This window comes from Pelophylax lessonae (genome assembly GCF_965119305.1).
Source record: "Pelophylax lessonae genome assembly, chromosome: 7".
In the NCBI taxonomy this organism is placed as follows: domain Eukaryota; kingdom Metazoa; phylum Chordata; class Amphibia; order Anura; family Ranidae; genus Pelophylax; species Pelophylax lessonae.
The window spans coordinates 63,890,570-63,912,524 of NC_138774.1; the positions used below are offsets into that span (position 1 = coordinate 63,890,570).

Below are 21,955 nucleotides of genomic sequence, written 5' to 3' on the forward strand. Positions count from 1 at the left end.
TCAACCGACTGTCAATCAAAGTTGTGTTTCTGAAGCCAAAGATACCCTAAAACAAGGAAGTAGTGCGGGGACGAAATAACCTGGAAACAGGTCAACTCCCTATGAACAGCCCCTATCGCCATATCAACCGGCACAGTCTCGTGGGTAACCTGTGTCGGGTTGCAGGGGTCTCCTATCAAACACCTCGATGACTAGTGGAGAAACACGAGGCTGCAAGGATATGGAATTCGCAGCAGCATACGTACTGTCACCGCCAGCATCAGGATCTACCAATGCCTGAGTAACCACCGAACGTGCTGCCCAGGAGAGGACAACTGTGATTAGCTGTTTATTTTTACGGGAAACCAGGGATGAGGAATTTCCACCAAAGATCTGCCCCCCGACAGGACCTTAGGTGCGGGCGTTTCCCGAACGGGTTGGACAAGATTTCAGGAAATGCCCAACAAGACCGCAATACAGGCACTGGCCCTCCCTCCTCCTAAAGGCCCGCTCAGCTTCAGAAAGGCTAGTGAACCCCAGCTGCATGGGTACACAGCCAGATGCACCATCCCCAGGAGACGTGGGAGGTGAGGGAGGAATGGGTGGGAAAGAAAACTTAGGAGCTAATCTGGTAGAAGGCCTCCTCAGGCACTCCTTAAACAATGATCTCTCCTTGAGCCTGGTATCAATCAAAATCAGGAAAGAAATGAGAGCCTCGAGCTCGTCAGGAAAAACCTTGGTCGCAATCTCGTCTTTCAATGTATCGGAGAGACCATGAGAGAAGACAGTCACCAGAGCCTCATCATTCAAGCCCACCTCTGCTGCCAGGGTACAAAATTCAATGGCATACTCGGCAAGGGTTTGTGTATACCCTGTTGAATGGACAGGGAAAAAAAAAAAAAGAATGGACAGGAGCTGCTTTGCAGCAGAAGCAGAGTGAGCAGGCACATCGAATACCCTACGAAAGGAGGCAAAAAAAATTTGGGTAATTGAGTATCATAAGATTATCGTTCTTCCATAAGGGATTCGCCCAGGCCAAGGCTTTGTCCAAAAGAAATGAGATTAGGAAGCCCACCTTGGACCTATCAGAAGGAAACGCCTTAGGAACCATCTCATTATAAATGCCCACTTGGTTTAGGAAGCCACGACACTGACTCGGTTCACCCCCATAGTGCTGTGGAAGGGGGGCTGAACCAGTCATCCCTCTAGTAACATTGATTCAAGCTGCAACTGCAGGAGCAACAACAGGAGGAACTACCGGCCTAGCAGCAACAGGAGCAAGGTGCGCTGTGTGTGCAAGTAACGTCTGCAATGCCTGAGCTAACTGATCCAAAAGGTGATCTTGTTGATCGAGCCTGGTAACCAGCATGGGGAGTGTAGGAGTACCTGCATTGTCAGGATTCATCATGGCCCTTGCGTACTGTCAGGGTACCAGGAAACCAGACCACACGGGGATGCAGGTAAAATAAAGCAGTTTATTGGAGCATACAACAATAAATGCACAGCAAGAGAGAGGAAGTCACAGCAGGAACAAGCCGGGGTCAAGTCCAGAAGCGGGTAGTCATCCAAACCGGGGTTGAGTCCATAAGGAGGTAGTCTGCCGATGCCGGGTCATCTGCCCATGTAGGGTCAAGAGCCAGGAGAATCGTCAGCCAAGCCAGGTCATACACGGAGGAACACTGAGAACGGAAGACTGCTAGCAGAGATGCACCTTGGAGCACAAATGCAAGGGCAAGGACTGCAACCCAATAGGTGATAGATATAGTCAGGTGTGCAGCATCATCACTGTGGGACACTGAAACAGCAGGCAAGTGATGATGCAATCAGAGTTTATGAGGCAGCAGTCTGCACATGTCCAAGATGGCTTCCAAAAGGAGGGCAAGGTAAGACCTTGAGAGGGTCTGAGTGTGGTTTGCAGGTGGAAAGGAAGATGCCAAGATGACTATAGCTGGGGGGGGGGGGGGTTAAGAGAGTTAGTGGTACTGGTCATGAACAGTGGAGAGAGGAGTCAGAGAGGTAACTGATCATGGACAGCAGTGAGAGGAGGCAGAATGAGAACTGGTTGATAGGGGCGGAGGGGAGAGAGGCGCAGCAGCTGATCATGTTCAATTGAAAGAGGATGCAGAGGAGAGAATGGAATGGAAGAGGGGAAGAGAGGAGGCAATGAGGGAACTGTTTGTGGACAAGGAGGAGAGGAGGCAAAGAGGGGAAATGGACCAGGGAGTGAGAAGGCAAAGAGAGAACTGATCATGGGCTGGGGGGAAAGGAAGAAAAGAGGGAAGTGATCATTGACAAGGAGGAGAGGAGGCAAAGAGGGAAATGGTCATTGACAAAGGGGAGAGGAGGCAAAGAGGGAACTGATCATGGACAAGGAGGAGAGGAATCAAGGATGGAACTCATCATGGACAAGGGGGAGAGGAGGCAAAGAGGGAGCTGATCATGAACAAGGAGGAGAGGAGGCAAAGATGGAACTGACCATGGACAAGGGAGTAAGAAGGCAAAGAGAGAACTGATCATGGAATGAGGGAAAAGGAAGCAAAGAGGGAACTGATCATGGACAGGGGGGAGAGGAGGCAAAGAGGGAACTGATTATTGGCAAGGGGAGAGGAGGCAAAGAGAGAACTGATTATGGACAGGGTAAGAGGAGACAAAGGGGGAACTGATCATGGATAGGGGGGCACAAGGCAGAGAGAGAACTGTTTGTTGCCAAGGGGTAGGGGGAGAAATGTATGGCAGCTGATTACATTCCTCTGGGAGAGGATGCAAAGGAGGCTGTAAACATGCACGGATGCCTGGAGCCAGGAAGCAGAGAGGGGACTAATCATGCATTGCAAGGGAAAGAACAGTCAATTTCAGTTCATGCTCTTTTTCAGCCATGACACAATGATTGGGGCTTAGTGAGAAGGGAAGGGATTAGCAAATGCATGTCTCTTCCTTTTTTATGAAATGTCATGCAGGATTTAAAATGGACCTGTCAGTAACTTTACAAGACTGCTTGAATAAATTCCTGACATATCACAATATACAACAACAGCATCATATTTCTGAAATGTTCCACGTATAATTAAAAGCCATCCTTGAACTCCAGTCAGTGACTTTGCCTAGGCTGAGAAGATGTCATCAGTCTGCTGCAGGCAGAGTAAGGCATTTTCTCAGTCTCCTCTTCCATAAAAAACAGATTGCAACATTGCAACTTAGTAGAAAGTCAGAGGGTGAGAGGCTGCAGCAGGGGCTTATTTGTTTCAGACATTTGTGAACACAGCCAAGAACCGCACAGTCACCAGAATTTACAATGGCTGTGTTATCCCTAAGCTGGCATCTCAGTCCAGGAAGCAGACGGTGACCCTGGATGAGGGCTGATCAAAGATGGTGTAGTTCTTCTGGAGGCAAAAGCAGTCTGAAGGCATTGTCAGGGGGTGTGCTGTGATCATTACTTAGACAAATTACTTAGCATAATGCACTTAGAATATAAAAATATATTTGATGATGGGTTCTCTTTAATTTCTTCTTGGGAGTTTTTCTACACAATGGCAGGCAGGGGACAGTGTAGAGAACATACTGCACACAGGTAAAGAATAGTGGTCCCTGAAGTTTGCAGCACAACATTTAAAACCTTATGCCCCGTACACACGTACCAATTGTCGGCCGTAAATATTCGGCCAACGTCCGATCGGCTGATTGCCGGCTTGTTAGTATGATGCTTCCGACAACCGACTGCGACTTTTCGGCCAAACAAAATCTGGTGTGCATGCTATATAAAGTTTTGTTGGCCATCACCAGAACGGCGGATTGTTCGTCAGTCAGTACAGATTTCGGCCGACAAAAGCCAGATGAGCAAGACTGGGCATGCTCAGAGAAGAAAAAACACACGGAAAGTAGACCAGAACATGACATCACTTCTGCAGTTGGTTGTTGTTGGCCGACAAAATTCGTGTACAGTCTAGAGCACATTTCAACCAACAAAACAACACTGGACAAAAGACGGCCGATCGGTCGGCCAACAATCGGTGCGTGTGTACGGGGCTTTAGATCATTTATAGTAATAATCTGTAGTTTTAACTCTCCGGATGTAGTCCTTAAGACAGTTTTCTTTCCATATACAAACTGAACATTTTAAACTAGTAGATTTTATTTACACAATAGCCAACCATGAGAAACCTGTCAAAAGCTTTAGTAAATTCCAAATAAGTTACTTCCACAGTCATCCCTCTTTCCAAGTTTCTGCTGCCTTAATAAATCCTTACTGGCTTTCACTTTCGATATGATCTTTGATCTTGATATTACTTTTGTATATGATCCTTACCAAACCCCCTCATGTATTTTTCCCACAACAGAATTTACTTTTTACAGGTCTGTAGTCACTGAATGAAAACCTTGATCCCGTTGTAAATGTTAGTAAAACATTTGCTTTGCATTCCTGCATTGGTACCAGCCCAATACCAGTCTCTAAAAATTAGAAGCAATGGCTTGGAAACAATTGAGCTTAGCTCTTTGAAGACTCTTGGGTGTAAACCATCTGGTCCAGGTGCTTTATTCACCTTTATTTTGTCTAATTGTTCCCAGCATTAAGCCACTGTGCTGAATTTGGGATCATATTAAGAATTATGTTACATTATAAGACAGCTCAAATAATAGAGAAATGTAATATTTTTTTCAGCCAAGGCTAACAAGAAAACCTCTGTGGTTATATGCTGCTCAAACAGAATAATAACATTTATTGTTGCTACCCGTTTTTGTACCATGGGAATAGTTGAAGTGATCCAAAGTTTAGCAATCACGCTTCTGGCTAGCAATATTAGTTCTCTGTAAACTGGAGTAAGGCCATCATAAATTAGAGTGTTTCCTTAAGGCTAAACTCCAGGCAGATAAAAAAAAGACATAAATTAACACAGCTCCGTATTCAGTAATACATCTGTTTTTTTTTTAATTAAATTTCCCGTATTTGACTAAAGCCCCGTACACACGCGTCAAAAATTGGCAGGGAATTTTCGGCCAACGTCCGATCTGCCGATTTTCGGCTTGTTAGTATGATGCTTCCGACAACCGACTCCGACTTTTTGGCCGAATAAAATCTGGTGTGCAGACTATAAAATTTTTGTTGGCCGTCAACACAATGGCCGATTTTCGTGCAGTCAGTACAGATTTCGACAGGGAAAAATCTGATCAGCAAGTCTGGGCATGCTCAGTGAAGAAAGAACACAAAGAAAGCAACCAAACACATGACATCACTTCTGAAGTAGAATTTTGTTGGGCGAGAAAATTTTTGTGCAGTCTAGGCACATTCATACCAACAAAACACAACTCTGGACAAAGAGTCCAGAGAGTCCGTGTGTACGGGGCTTAAGGCAGGCCATAGACGGTGCAAATTTCTTTCCTGCAACTATGGTTTCCCCATCAGCACAGACAGTGCTGACAGGGGAATCCATCCCATTGAGCAATTGTCTTCTCCCGATGGCGGGCGGGGGAGAGGTCAGTGATTATTGCTATAGCAGCCACTAACGATAATAGCAAGTGAATCCGGCAGGCTGGTTCCACCCAAGTTGATATAATGATCAGCTTGGTACAATAAAGAGGTTGTAAACCCTGGGGGGGGGGGGAGGAACCTGTAAGACAAAAACATAATGAGCTATTATGAAATACATACATTAGAACAAAGCTGTCTCAGTGGTGCACACCACTGTGATAACTGAAGGGTGTTTGTGATCCCTGCGCTGTCTGAGGTGATTAGAGACTCCCTGCTGCAGCTCCACTGGTACTGATACTGAACAGTTTAAGTATATTGATATGGGGGTAGTGGTGCGCTTCAGGGGTTAGTTCTTATTAAATCTCTAATAAAGTGGGTATTGTGCAAAAATTCTCAAAAAGGTGCTTATTGTGATCCGTGTGTGCATAAATATTTGTAAAAAGATGGGTGATCAAAGTGCAAGTGCCTGGGGTTGATCTAAAGCAACATATATATAAAAAGATGAGTAACGAATATCTTCCAATTTTCACATAAAATAAAATGTATCAATGTGCCATGTAAAACTTCAATCTCGTTATTAATAAATACACAAATAAATAATATGAGTGCTCAAATAAAGTGCTGCATGCTTCTTCCAATCAAAAAAATGTTCCAAAATATTTCTAATAAGTATAACAATAAGTGAACGTCTCTGTTGCAATATATAAAATATACAATTTCTGTTGTGAAAGTCCAAAATTAAATAAATAAATAAATGAATTCCAAATAAATCTTGTGTATATTTTCTCCTTTGTGACCGTGCTCCAATAATAAAATAAAGTGACTATGTTCTCCTCCACCTGGTGTGTCACCTCTATGTGCGCTAAACTCTCACCTTGAAGGCAAGATAATAATGCCTCTGGTATATATTCAGACTTTTCAATGGATGCTTTTCCTTTTGGGGCTTTGTATACTTCAATCCAGGTCCTAGATCCCTTTTTTTTTTTGAGAGAGGTTTCCTGGATTCCTATAGGTGTCTGCTCGGTCCGCTGTTCTTATCCTATCCTCCTTATTGAGCCTTATAGTGCCTCAGAAACAAAGAGCTTTTATGGTGCAGTATATAATGCCTTTTATTTATATCTATATAAAGTTTCACTTACAGTGTAGCGAAGATAAACAGGCGTATATCAAAACAATCGCCGCTGTGGAGATCGGGCTCCGTCGTAACGTCACTTCCGGGTATAGAGCTCCTCCTACGCGTTACGTCACGAGGTCACGTGACTCCCTGAGGAAGTCACGTGACCTCGTGACGTAACGCGTAGGAGCACCATGAAAGCTCTTTGTTTCTGAGGCACTATAAGGCTCAATAAGGAGGATAGGATAAGAACAGCGGACCGAGCAGACACCTATAGGAATCCAGGAAACCTCTCTCAAAAAAAAAAAAAAAAAAAGGGATCTAGGATCTGGATTGAAGTATACAAAGCCCCAAAAGGAAAAGTATCCATTGAAAAGTCTGAATATATACCAGAGGCATTATTATCTTGCCTTCAAGGTGAGAGTTTAGCGCACATAGAGGTGACACACCAGGTGGAGGAGAACATAGTCACTTTATTTTATTATTGGAGCACGGTCACAAAGGAGAAAATATACACAAGATTTATTTGGAATTCATTTATTTATTTATTTAATTTTGGACTTTCACAACAGAAATTGTATATTTTATATATTGCAACAGAGACGTTCACTTATTGTTATACTTATTAGAAATATTTTGGAACATTTTTTTGATTGGAAGAAGCATGCAGCACTTTATTTGAGCACTCATATTATTTATTTGTGTATTTATTAATAACGAGATTGAAGTTTTACATGGCTCATTGATACATTTTATTTTATGTGAAAATTGGAAGATATTCATTACTCATCTTTTTATATATATGTTGCGTTCAACCCCAGGCACTTGCACTTTGATCACCCATCTTTTTACAAATATTTATGCACACACGGATCACAATAAGCACCTTTTTGAGAATTTTTGCACAATACCCACTTTATTAAAGATTTAATAAGAACTAACCCCTGAAGCGCACCACTACCCCCATATCAATACACTGTGATAACTGACATCTTCCCTGGTGTTTCTTCCAAGTTTGTGAGTGGCCAGAGCTGTGTTGACGTCACTCCCGAGCATGCGCGCGGGAGCCGCCTGTTTGCGGCATGGGTTCTGAAGGTCCAGATGATGACGTCATCAGCTGCAAGCACTCTGAATATCTCCTAAACTGCAGGTTTAGGAGATATTCACAGTACCTACAGGTAAGTCTTATTATCATAGGCTTACCTGTAGGTACAAGTAAAAAGAGAGAGTTTACTTCCTCTTTAGGCATGCCCAATCATGGTTCAGCAGGAACTGTCTATGGCTGGCATTATTATAAGCCTCCTACAATCCCTTGTGTATGAGAGCTCTGCCTGGGAAGGGAAGAAGCAGTACAAAGAACCAGTCAGCTGTGTTGCCGGAACATGTTGATAGGAGAGAGATGAGCTTGTCAGTCTGCTGCTTCTCCATTGACTCTTTGGTCCTGGGGAGGAAGGGGGGGGGACCAATAAGCAATACTTGCAGCAGAGAAAAATCAGGTCTCTTACCCTGCCAGACAGACTGTGCTGTATGACAAAGCTATGTAAATCTGGCAAAAGGGGGATCGAAATGCAGCCAGTTAAGCAGGAACCAGTCGAATTTCAATCCATATATGTCTGTTCCCATGCATAAGAAGTCGATCTAATGATCGACTTTTCGTGAAAAGGCTTGTTGGAAAAGATGTGTTCCATCAGTGCTGCAGCGCTAATCAGCCTACTGGCTGATCGAAAAAAAAACAAAAACGAATGACTGTATGGCCTGCTTAACTTCCAAAATTGGATGAACAGAAATAAGAAATCTTTGTCAGGCAAAACAGCTCCCCTTTATGTATTAATATCTTTTTTTATCTGATTGCCTGGAGCTTAGCTTTAAAGCCCAACATTATCTAAATCATTTTTTCTTATAGTCTTAGCTAGAGTGGAGAATTATTAGAACCCCTGACAGATCAACCCTTGAGATTGTAAACTCGTGCCTTAATGCTTCCTTTTTTGGAGACACCCTGTGAGTCAGGGTGTGGTTGGTTGTCACCAGGACAGGAAGGAAGGGAACATCTCTCCAAAGAGGACACAGACATATTTAAAAATCTGAGAAGTTCTGTGCCTTCCCTACTCCATTCTAAGCAAAGAAAAAGGTTTTGGCTGTTGGGTTGATCATTGATCTTGCCATACTGCCTGTAACATAGATATATGTTAGATGTATACTACATAGATTCCCTAATTTCTCTTTGCTTTTCTTTCAGATGACCCTTCCAGTCTCAAGCCCGTTCCTTGCCCCCAAAACGCTGATGACTGCCCAGAGGGCTGTGGAGGTGATGAAAGGGGTAGTTGTGTTGACGGCCAGTGCCAGTGTAAAGAAGGCTTCATGGGGGACAAATGCCAGCTGAAGACCTGCCCAGAAGACTGCAATGATCAAGGCCGATGCAAAAATGGACGTTGCATCTGCTTCGAAGGATATTCTGGCGTGTCTTGCGGTATCAAAGCTTGTCCAAACAACTGTCACAATAACGGACAGTGCCAAGATGGAGTTTGCATCTGTGATCCCGGATTTTCAGGCGAAGACTGCAGCTCTCGAGTCTGCCCTAGGAACTGTCTTAACCGGGGAAGATGCGAAAACGGACTTTGCGTTTGCTATCCAGGATACGCAGGGGTAGACTGCGGCTCTAGAAGCTGCCCTAATAATTGCAATGACCGGGGCGACTGTGAGGATGGCGCCTGCATGTGTGACACTGGTTTCACCGGACCGGACTGCGGCACCAGAAGCTGCCTCCATGACTGTAATGACAATGGCAAATGCATTGATGGGATCTGCGTTTGCGACCCTGGATACTCTGGGGAAGATTGTGGGTATAAGGGTTGTCCTGAAGATTGTAACGAGCAGGGTCAGTGCATTTCTGGTAAGTGTGTGTGTGATGCCGGATTTGTCGGGCCAGACTGTGGTACTAGAATCTGTTCGCCAGAGTGCGAGAGACGGGGCAGATGTGAAGATGGTGAGTGCATCTGTAACCCGGGCTTCACTGGGGCAGATTGCGAGATCAGAACTTGCCCCAATGACTGTCACAAACAAGGCCAATGTGATGATGGAAAGTGTATATGTGATCCTGGCTACACAGGGCCAGACTGTGCATTAAAGGCCTGCCCCAACAAATGCAACAGCCGAGGCCGATGTCAAAATGGCATTTGTATCTGCAACCCTGGATTTACTGGGCCGGACTGTGCATCCAAAGCCTGCCCCAAAAACTGTAGCGGAAATGGGCAATGCATCAACGGAAAATGTATTTGTAATGCAGGGTTTATTGGCCCAGTGTGCGGGACCAGATCTTGCCCTGCTGAGTGCTCCAACCATGGCCGCTGTGTTAGGGGGACTTGCATCTGCTCACCTGGTTACACAGGAGTGGATTGTAGCATCAGGACTTGCCCCAAAAATTGCCATGACCAAGGTCGATGTGAAGGAGGTGTGTGTTTTTGTGACCCCGGATTTACTGGTCTGGATTGTGGAGCCAAGAGATGTCTCAATGACTGCTATGACCGGGGACACTGTGAAGATGGCGTATGTGTTTGTGATTATGGATTTACTGGGCAGGACTGCGGGTCTAGAACCTGCCCCAATGACTGCTATAACCGGGGTCGGTGTGAAAATGGGGTCTGTGTTTGTGATGCCGGATATAGGGGAGAGGACTGCAATGTCAGAACTTGCCCCAATGACTGCCAGGATCGGGGGCGATGTGAAGATGGGGTATGCGTCTGTGATTTTGGATACACTGGTCTAGATTGCGGTTCTAGGACCTGCCCCAATGATTGCTACAACCATGGTAGGTGTGAAGACGGCGAATGTATTTGTGAACCTGGATATACTGGTCAGGACTGTGCCTTAAGAACATGTCCAGAAAATTGCAACGACCGTGGCACCTGTGATGATGGGAAGTGCATTTGTTTTTCTGGATACACAGGTCCCAACTGTGGATCCAGAACTTGTCCCAATGACTGTAAGGGCAGGGGCCAATGTGAAGATGGCATTTGCATATGTGATCCAGGATATACGGACATAGACTGCGGACTAAAAACATGCATAAATGATTGTCAGAACCAAGGACAATGTGATGACGGCGTATGTATCTGTAATTATGGATACAAAGGCCCAGATTGTAGTGAGAGAACTTGTCCAGAGAACTGCAATAACCGTGGAAGGTGTGAGAATGGAAAATGCGTCTGTGATCCTGGGTACGTCGGTCCGGAATGTAGCTCTCAAGCTTGCCCAGAAAATTGCCATGTTCATGGACGGTGCCAAGATGGAGTCTGTATCTGTAACTCTGGTTTTACAGGGCCTGATTGTTCATCCAAAGCCTGTCCTAAAAACTGTAACAACAACGGGCAGTGTGTCAATGGAAAGTGTGTCTGTGATGCAGGTTTCGTCGGACCTGTTTGTGGTACAAAAGCCTGTCCAGGGAACTGCAGCGGACGTGGCAAATGTATGAATGGCGTCTGCACGTGTAAGAAGGGATACACCGGCCAAGACTGTGCAATAGGTATGTGTTGGAACTTTTACTAGGAAGATGTACAGACAGATGCCTCTTAGTTATCTTGGATCTATTGCATTTTGTTTTAAGCTATACATACTATACATATATATATATATATATATATATATATGGGTCACTGCTTAGGCTACTTGAAAATTAAATGAAAAGAAACTCTAATCTGTTTCTACTAATAGTGTAAAAAAAAAAAAAATAGACCTAGGCAGGTCAAAACTGCAACTTGTCTCAGTTATACCGTAAGGGCTCATTCACATGTGCTTTGATCTCCGCGTTTAGGCCACTCTTCAAAGAGCATTTGACAGGTGGTGAGAAGGGGTTGTATCGCCTCCTCGCCGCCTGCTTTAACCCTTTTGGTCCCGTATTAGCACACCGCTACCTTGTGCGGGAAGGTAAAAGTGGCCCCTACTGACTTGAAAAACAACTGTGAAGTAAAGCATTGCAGACATGGCATGTGTACACCCCCAGCTGCTGCCTGTGCAGCTGAAGAGGGAGCGTTTGCAGAGCAGTAAAACCATGGCTCAACTGCTGGGTTTACAGACCCCCAACCTCTAGTGTGAACAAGCCCTAAAAAAAATAGAAAAATGCATGCATAAATACTATGTTACATTTGTATGGGTTATAAACAGGTGACCAGCATATTCATTTTGCCTTTAATATTCTATATAATACATTAAAACACCAAGGCCACCTAATAAAATACATAAAATGACCTCTAAAATTTATTTTAAAGAGAATGTATTGTATTTTCAACATATATCGATAAACATGAATAAGCTTATTAACAAGACGTGTTAAAGTTTTCAAAATCTTTTTCCTGCGTATAGTTTGTGATTATATAGGTACACGAAGCAGCCAAATTTGCTCAGTGCATTGCTTTGCAGTTCTACACAATAGTTGTGTTTTAATGCTCCATTGAATGTCAAATAGTCAACCGACTTGCTGAAAACCATGTCCACCGCTTGTGGCTGATATTTTAAATTGAATTGATAGCTGTTATATAAAGTAATTGCATGTATCTAATGAGAGATTTTATATATATATATATATATATATATGTTTGAAAAATATACATAGAACCAAGGCTTTTAAACATTTCACTTACACTAATAAAATGAATAACAATAAAGGATATCTTAAACCCTAGAACAAAAATGAAATATATTGCAGCTTAAGAATCCTTAGATGTAGTGGCTGCATTTGTTTTCATATTCCAGGCTAAGAAAATTTTCAGTAAGTACAGAAAATATCTGTTGACCCTGCCAGAAATGCTGTGTAACTTCCTGTGAGCTGACAAACAATGTTATTTTTCCTTCTGTAAACTACTAACCCCCCTCATTACAGCCATGTAATATAAATGAGTAGATAACAACATGTTTGAGGTCCATCTGGGGTAAACACAATGGCTCCATCCATAGATACAGTGAGCATAGCCACTAAGGGACAGGAAATATGTGTTTGGCATTATTTTGGAATTATTAGGTTAAAATAAAGGAACAAAGCCTGAAAAAAAAATCAAACTATTGAACGGTAAGCTGCAAAATCTTACATTTTCAAATTTTTAAGTCAAATTAACACATCTATCTGCATACAGTGCCTTGAAAATCCCCCTAAACATTTCCACATTTTGTCACGTTACAACCAAACATGTAATTGTATTTTATTGGGTTTTTTTTTATGATAGACCACCACAAAGTGGCACATAATTGTGAAGTGGAAGGAAAATGATAAATGGTTTTCAAAATATTTTACAAATAAAAATCTAAAAAGTGTGGCGTTCATTTGTATTCAGCCCCCTTTACTCTGGTACACCTAACTAAAATCTAGTAGAACCAATTGCCTTTAGAAATCACCTAATTGGTGAGTCCACCTGTATGTAATCTCAGTATAAATAAAACCCTCAGAGCTCAGGTGAACAAACAGCATCATGAAGGCCAAGGAACCCACCAGACAGGTCAGAGATAAAGTTGTACAGAAGTTTAAAGCATGGTTAGGTTATAAAATATAAGTGAAATTGAACGCGCTCACAGTGAACAATACTAGATAAATAATAAATGATAAAAAGTGACACGGTGCTCAATAAACCCACAACACAATCCCAAATAATTAGTTGATCTCTTCCTGGATGTTTCAAGCTAAGAAGTCACCCGTGAACTTGTGAATGCCTTCTCCACCAACATCCACATGTACAGGACACTCACCAGATTGTTATGACCCAAATTACAGGTAGTCTAACACAGCAGAGGTAATATTCCATAAGCCTCCAGGGAGAGCCTCTCAATACAGGTACATATGCTTGAGGTATAATATGGGTGAAAAAAGCAGAGATAGGCCTCTCGTGTGCCCTGATGACGTCAGACGTTTACTGATGAAACGCATAGGGTGAGACTAGGACGCAATACGTCACTTCCGCTGTGTGGAATGCAGAGCGGCGTCCCCTGCTATTTTAAAATGCCTGAGAACGTTCATTCATTGTAAGTGGATATTTAATTACTTTAATAAACTGTTCTGATATATTACGCTATGAGAGGCCTATCTCTGCTTTTTTCACCCATACTATACCCCGAGCATATGTATCCCTATTGAGAGGCTCTCCCTGCAGGCTTTTGGGCCTGTTGTGGGATTGTTGAGTACCATGTCCCTTTTTATTATTTATTATTTATCTAGTATTGTTCACTGTGAGCGTGGTCAATTTCACTTATTGTTTGTTTGCTAAGCTTTTATGCTTTATGATGTGGTGCCACATTATATTCATTTAATTACTGTGATTTTGGAATTAACATTCTGCGCAGCTGTGGTGGTGTTTATCACCTTACTCATTTATGGTTAGGTTATAAAAAAATATCCCAAGCTTTGATCTCATGGAGCACTGTTCAATCCATCATCCGAAAATGGAAAGAGTATGGCACAACTGCAACCCTACGAAGACATGGCCGTCCACCTAAACTGACAGGCCGGGCAAGGAGAGCATTAATCAGAGAAGCAACCAAGAGGCCCATGGTAACTCTGAAGAAGCTGCAGATATCAACAGCACAGGTGGGAGAATCTGTCCATAGGACAACTATTAGTCGTGCACTCCACAAATCTGGCCTTTATGGAAGAGTGGCAGGAAGAAAGCCATTGTTGAAAGAAAGCCAGTTTGCCAGAAGCCATGTGGGGGACACAGCAAACATGTGGAAGAAGGTGCTCTGCTCAGATGAGACCAAAATTTAACTTTTTGGCCTTAGAGCAAAATGCTATGTGAGGCAAAACACTAACACTGCACATCACCCTGAACACACCAACCCTTTGAGGAGCTTACCGTGAAACATGGTGGTGGCAGCATCATGTTGTGGGGATGCTTTTCTTCAGCAGGGACAGGGAAGCTGGTCAGAGTTGATGGGAGGATGGATGGAGCCAAATACAGGGTAATCTTAGAAGAAAACCTGTTAGAGTCTGCAAAAGACTTGAGACTGGGGCAGAGGTCCACCTTCCAGCAGAACAACGACCCTAAACATACATCCAGAGCTACAATTAAATAGTTTAGATCAAAGCATATTCATGTGTTAGAATGTTCACAGACACTCTTCATCCAAGCTGACAGAGCTTGAGCTATTTTGCAAAGAAGAATTGGCAAAAATGTCACTCTCTAGATGCGCAAAGCTGGTGGAGACATACTCAAAAGGACTTGCAGCTGTATTGCAGTGAAAGGTAGTTCTACAAAGTAGATATTTATTTGTAAAAAAAATGAAAACTATTTTATCATTTTCCTTCCACTACACAATTATGTTCCACTTTGTGTTGGTCTATCACATAAAATCCCAATAAAATACATTTATGTTTTTGCTTGTAACATGACAAAATGTGGAACGTTTCAAGGGGGTATGAATACTTTTTCAAGGCATTGTAAGTATCTTTTTTCCTTTATTGTGTCCTACTCTATATACTCACCTTTCTGGCAGGAGGCAACTCCTTAAGTCGCTCAACACTTCAAACTCAGCACTTCCAGGAGTCTTGTATGCTACAGTGTGTGGTTCTTTCTGTTGTCCCCTACTAGTCTCAGTTGTTATGTAGGGACTGGCAGGAGAAACCACCGTGCACAGTGGGGGACCAGGGATTCAGCATACCTGGAAGTGTGTCCATTGTGGAAAATCATCCTGGAGAATGTACCTTTAAAACCTTAAAAATGTAAAGACTTTCCACTCATTGGAGAGAAGTAATTCGAAAGAGTCTTCTTTTGCAGGTTGCTTCTTTATCATTTTTTGGGGGAGTGACAGAGTCACCTAATAAAAGTACAGGGTATATACCTGTATTATATATACACATTGGAAAGGCAATCATTAGCTTTAATGTGTCCTTTGAAAGACTAGTTCAGCTCTAAATGATAGAAGTGCCTCAACAGAATATGTACAAAAGTAACTAACTTCAGGACAAAGCATGAATGGAGGTAAATTTGGCTCTCTGCCACGTGTCTGTAGAGAATTGTTGCTCCTATGTGCACTGCAGTTTTTGCTGTTTCCAAAGTTTTCTGAGTTATACTGTGTTTTGTAGAAGTCGTAGACATTGTCACTGTCACTGGTCTTCAGGTGATATCACAGGAAGAATCCGGTATCACCTTGGAGTGGGATCAGCCACAAGCTGCCCCTGATTCCTATGACATCTCTTTCAAAGCCAAGGTATGCACAAAAAAAAAACATTTCCCACATTGATTATCACTGTGTTTATTGTTGAGTATTATGTTGTAATGCCACCAAACAGTCCTTCTTTTTATGTAAAAAGTTGAATTCATCTACATTATGTCCAATATTTTTGTTTTGCTGCTGACATATAGTGCGTCACTTACAGAATACAGGGAACCAGTCATATCACTCCCTGTTCCTGAGCAGATTACAATTTTTTTACCCTGCCCCCAAGGAACATACAGTTCTGTAACCTGCCCCTGCAGAGCTTGATGTGCACTGCCCCAGATGAGCTTTTGATTCTAAAGGAATTCCTGGGGAGCTTAGAATTCTTTACCTGCTCCCAAGGAGCTTATAATTCTGTATCCCGCTCCGAAGATCTTACGAATCTGTACACTGCCCCTCAGGAGTTTCGAATTCTGTACCCTGTTTCTGAGCAGCTTTCAATTCTTTTCTCTGACCTTAAGGAGCTTACAGTTCTGTATCCTGCCCCTGAGGAGCTTAGAATTATGTACCCTGTTTATGAGGAGCTTACATTTTTCTATTCTGACCCCAATGAGCTTACAGTACTGTACCCTGCCCCTGAGGAGTGTACAATTACTACCCTGGTCATACAAGCACAAAGTGCTCCCTCCTTATATCCATAGTATAGACCGGGCTTTCTCAACCAGGGTTATGTGGCACCCCCAGGGTTCCCCTAGTGCTTGCTAGGGGTTCCGAGACCTGTGATCAATTTTTTTCTCTGAGATAAGTAACCTCTGACACCAATGATCTTTTTAGCTATCTGTAAGTTGGGATTCTTTACAATGACCACCAATGTAAGGAGCTTTCTCGCTAGTGACCATCACACTAAAGTACTGTGAGCTTTAGATATAGCAATTATTAGAAGGGGTTCCCTAAGCCCAGAAAGTTAGTTCAAGGGTTCCTCCATTTAAAAAAAAGTTAAGAAAGGTTGGTATAGATAATTGTACAGCATTTGCTCCTATGGTGCCATACACAATCTAGATAGCTTATTTTGATGATTTATGACAAAGAACTGTAGTCCAGGCTAGCCAATTACAGCAAGGCTATATGTAAGAGGCCAGTTAGCCACACAGGCAAAATCTGACTGCCCTTTAGCACCTGTGAATTCAGAGTACCCTATAAAGTAGGTGTGCTGTAAAGAATGTGCAAAGCGACAGGTTTACTTGGAATCTGATTGGCTCTTTTGAATTTTTGAATGTTGTACACCTATCTCAGTATAGGAAATACATTTGAAGCATTTATAGCTAAAATACTCAATTTTGGGGCACAGATAGTTACACAGTTGGTAAAGTTGAATAAAGACTCCAGTTCATTCAAGTTCATTGCAGTTCAATAAAATTCAGCAAGAATGAGATCACTGGTTTATGCAACTGCATTGAATCCAGCTAATATTATGTTATGTTGTTATGCAGAAGGAAAACGGCATTATAACCACCACGATTGAGGGTTCATTGATCTCCTACCATCAGACTGGGTTGGCTCCTGGAGAAGAATATATTGTGAACATCCAACCCCGCAAAGGCTCAACTTTAGGACCAGAAACATCTATAACTGCCAAGACAAGTAAGGGCATATAAGTCCTTGCAGGTTACTCTACTGAAAATAAAATGCTGTCAAGAAAACCCTGACCCTGTGCCAAAAAGTTTAAATAAACCTTAATTTGTGGCATCCCTCCTCCCTTCTATACACCCTGAATTTAAATGCATGGTGCCCATGCTAAAGCCTAGTACACACGGGCTGAATGTCCCCCCCTGTCAGAACACAATAGAATATCACATAGTTAGTACAGCGGCTCCAACCTGAGCTGAACCTGGGTTGAACAGAAAAAAAAACTAGTAGTGTGTACCAGGCTTAAGACTATACACATAAAGATTTCTTTTGTTCACCCCCTCCACTTTACACATTATTTAGTATGCATGCTTTTAACATGAAAAAACAGAAGTTTTATTGCACACATTAGCAAATACATGCGTAAGCCACAGAGCCCCTGCAAGGCATCCCATTTTCTGTGGACCCAACTCTAATTTCTGTGAGTCTCTAACAATGGAAGCACATGCAGATGGACAGGTGTAGGGCAGATAAACCTGAAGGGAGCCCATGCCTTCTTAAAGGCACAGGGGCACACTGAACACCCAGCCCATAGCACCATGGCAGCAAAGGTGTCAGTGCGTTGCCTGACCAGCATAACTCATAGTACAAACAAGTGGGTACTGCCCTCACCTGTAACTGGTCCCTACAGCAAGGAGCATTTGAAAGGCAACGCATATGAAAAAAGCAGAGCTCAAAGCCAACCCTTGAGAGGAAAGATGCTGTAATTCTTATCGGCAGGCTGACTGGTAGCGAGTTATGTGTTCCACAGTTGAAGCTTTATTAGTGGAAATACTGGGTCGGTCCAGCATAACTTGGATCGAATTTACAGATTTTGTCCTTTGGAAAAAAAAATACCAATGAGGCAAAACAGAGTAAAATAGGCTCTTGATGATTCATAGAAAATGTTGATTTACAAGGTCATTAATTTTTTTAGGAAGAAGTAAACATGGACACTGTTACACCGATTTGCACCTCCGTTCGTGAATACCACTGCTGGCATTCTGAGTGCCAAGTGCAGTCAGAAAAAAAAATAAATTGAATTATTTTGTAATAATGCTAGTTTAGTGGGAATCTCACTCCTGCCTTGGCCTGGCTGTATATGTAACAAAACAATTAGCAGATGACATCATTGGAGTAGTAACATTTTAGTGAATAAAGTTTAATTGAGGAAAAAAGTTACATAGTTAGTCTGGTTGAAAAAAGTCCATCTAGTTCAACCACCAAAAGTATGCATAAACTGGCCAATATAAGGTTTGCACCCTTTATTAAAAATGGCTGATGCAGAACTTTTTGTTAAGTGAATTTGTTTTTATATTTCTCGGTTGTCCTAATTTCTTGCATATGAGCCCAATGAAATGCCATAAGCTGTGCATATTCAGTGACATGTTACAATTATTCTTTAGTGAAGTCTCTGTGTTACTCAGTACTCACTTTATTTTTAAGGAATTGAAGCACCACGTGGACTCCGTGTGACCGAAACCACCTCCTCCTCTTTATTCATAAGATGGGATAAACCCCAATTTCTACCTGATCGCTACATTGTGACTCTGATCCATCCGAATGGCAAGGAAAAGAAAATGAGGATCCCTGGAAAGATGGACAGAGCGAAGGTCTCCGGACTGGAGGCAGATACAGAATACAGAATCATACTTAGAGCAGAGAAGGAACAGGAGCAGAGCCAGGACACAGAGGCCAACGGAATCACAGGTGACAAAAGGGCAATGGTGGGGGAGGGCGTGGCATGATGGAGTGTTGTCCTTTATATCTTTATAAAATATTCCCTAAAGGTTGACTGTCCCCGTAGTCTCCACAGTGGATTTCAACTACTGCTTGTCTTCTCAGGAATTTAAAATAAGGAGATAATCAAAATGGGAGAGTGAGACCTTGTTGTAGTGTTCATGCTTATTGCTTGAAGCTGTAAGCCCAAGTTCAGAGATATGAGATGAACAATAATTAAGCCTACTAAAACCTATCCAAAAATATACTTTTGGATGGGCCAACTCTTTAAATTTAGGTAATGCCTATTCAATCTTTTAGTTCTGGATGGAGAAAGACAGGGCTTGATTACCTGCTCTGTTTTTTGCTGTATATGGCCCTGATAGGTTTATCTCAGCTCAATCAGAGCTGTTCCTCTGGGGAATCAGCATTTTAAATACTCCACATCATTGTGAAAATAATGTACTCCAAAAAGGAGAACCAAAAAGCTCAGTTTACAGCAAAACCTTGCTCGTCTTGGCCAGGTTGGTGATATAGAATGATCTTTCTGCCAGGGCCTTGGGCAGAAAGCTTGGGCAGGAGATCAAAGCCTGTATCACTTATCTACTCCACATATGACAGGTAACTCAAAACATCAAAAATTTGTGTTGTATGATGCGTCCTTGTGTTTTCTGTTACAGCTAAACAGGGGGTCTTGCCGGAGATTTTGGACCAGACTTGCAGCTGAATTTATTTTAACACTGATTGCTTCTTTTTGCAGGTCTCCCCTCCCAGGCACAGTGGAGAAAATCTACCCTTCTCATTTCTGCCTTATAAATTCTTCTTATTTCTAAGCTGTAAATGTTTAAAGTTTTGAAAAATGTGCACATTTGTAGAAGTTCCATCTTAAATGTTGGGCGACCAGTTTTCTGTTAGAGTTGTAGATGTGACCCTACTATGTTGGATGGCCAGATTCCTGTTGGATGAATGGCGTGGAGATTTTAACTCCTCCTGGGGGGGCACATTTTTGAGATGGAAAGATTCCTTTTTAACAAAATTGAGCATTCTACAATTCTTTTGGGACAATCTTTGAATTTCTTATACATTGTAATTAGCAACAAGGATCTTCACTAACCTATAGGGTTGCAGTTGTGTCAAATGAAAAAGGTCTTGAGGCCAAAATAACACCGCCTAAAGCCATAATTGATCCCTACAGCAATAATTTTCTTATATGAGATATTCAATGAGTTGTCCGGTTTTAATAATAAGCCATTTGGGACTATATTTATATTAAGTACACACAGAGGGCACCACCTGCTAGTATTCTTAATTAAACAGAATAATCCACGCATATACACTGGTTCTCACAGAGACCCATTATGCCTATGTATTTGGATTGCAATTTGAAATTTCACTGTAGGTAACATTTTTGTGTAAATGCTACTAGTCTTGTTGCAATTCAAGCTTTAGAGAAGGTAAAAAAACCTCTATGCTACTACAATGTTATACAATATATATACTACATTAAGATTGTGGACACTTTAACTATAGGTAAGCTACAAACAAACACTGTAAACTAAACTATAGAACATGACCAAATTTATGTGTTTCTAGAGAAGGATACTGGTAATGCTACAGGACACAAATACATTCTAGACAGTGGTGCATGTCCAAACTTGTGGCAACAGTTTAGGGAAGGCCATTTTCTGTTCCAGCATGACTGGGACCATGTGTAAAAGGCACTGATTGATGAGTTTGGTGTGGAGTAACCCAAGTAGTCTGCATAGAGCCCTGACCTCAGTCCTACTAACACCTTTGGGATAATCTAGAATGCTAATAATGAGCTAGGCCTTCTTTACCTGACCCCACCAATGCTATTTTGGCTAAATGAACAGAAGTGTTCACAGACACATTCCAAAGTTTAGTGTAAAACCTTTTGCAGGTGAGTAAAGGCTGTTATAGCTGCAAAGGAATGGGCAACTCCAATTTAAGGTCCATGTTCATATAGTTGCGATAGTTAGGCATCAGGAAAATGTGGCTATATAGTGTAGCTGAAAAATTTTTTTTTCCATTGTATCCAAACACCAAAACAAAAATGTAATATATTACAGCTTGCCAGTCCTTAGATGATGGTCTACATTATTTTTATTTTCCAGGCTTTTTCCTCTTTATTTTCACCTTATAATCCTATCAATCACACACCACGTGTCCTAGGTTGGCTATGTTCATTTACCCCATTGTATCTATGGAAGAAGCCATGGTCATCACCCCAGTTGGACCTCAAACATGTCTTTATTCATCTCCATTATATTGGGGGTAATTAGTAGTTTACATAACGAAGATAGCATTGTTTGTGTTTTCAGTTCAGCTCGCAGGAAGTGACACAGACACTGCTTTTTTGGCACAATCAACAGTTATTTCCATCACTTACTGAAAATGCTCTTAGCCTGGAAAATTAAAAATACTGCAGCCACCACATCTAAGGACTGATAATATATACAAGTTTTGTTTTGTGTTTAGCAATCCTTTTATTTGGATCAAAATATTAAATAGTCACATTTTATTTCTAATAACATTTAAAAATGATCACAAAGCAATTCATTGTACAGCTTATTTGTGAATCAGTGCTAAATAGTTGATATTAATGGCAAAGGTCAATATGAAATTTTTTTACATAAATCGTTTTTACTTTTGATACAATGCATTCAAATAATAATATTAATAATAAAAAACCTTGACAATGCTATATTCAAAATTTGTCCCAGAGAATATAACACATTCATGTTTGCATACCAAATTCAATCATCTAATAATTACATTTTTTACAGTATTTGTGAAGGTTATTTTTGATCAACTTTAAATAATATAATTAAACGTTGGTAAAGTTTTGCAATAATAAGGTT

At 41.8% G+C, this 21,955-nt stretch overlaps 1 protein-coding gene across 2 annotated transcripts in view; it reads left to right on the plus strand.

Annotated features, from left to right (window-relative positions):
• Nucleotides 1–21,955, plus strand: part of TNXB (tenascin XB) — a 204,544-nt gene that overhangs the window by 12,256 nt on the left and 170,333 nt on the right. For both annotated transcript variants that reach the window (XM_082263702.1, XM_082263703.1), the window contains exons 2-5: nucleotides 8,794–11,076; nucleotides 15,616–15,740; nucleotides 17,180–17,330; nucleotides 18,801–19,064. In XM_082263702.1, the coding sequence (XP_082119828.1) occupies nucleotides 8,794–11,076; nucleotides 15,616–15,740; nucleotides 17,180–17,330; nucleotides 18,801–19,064 (2,823 nt within the window). The remainder of the gene's footprint in view (nucleotides 1–8,793; nucleotides 11,077–15,615; nucleotides 15,741–17,179; nucleotides 17,331–18,800; nucleotides 19,065–21,955) is intronic.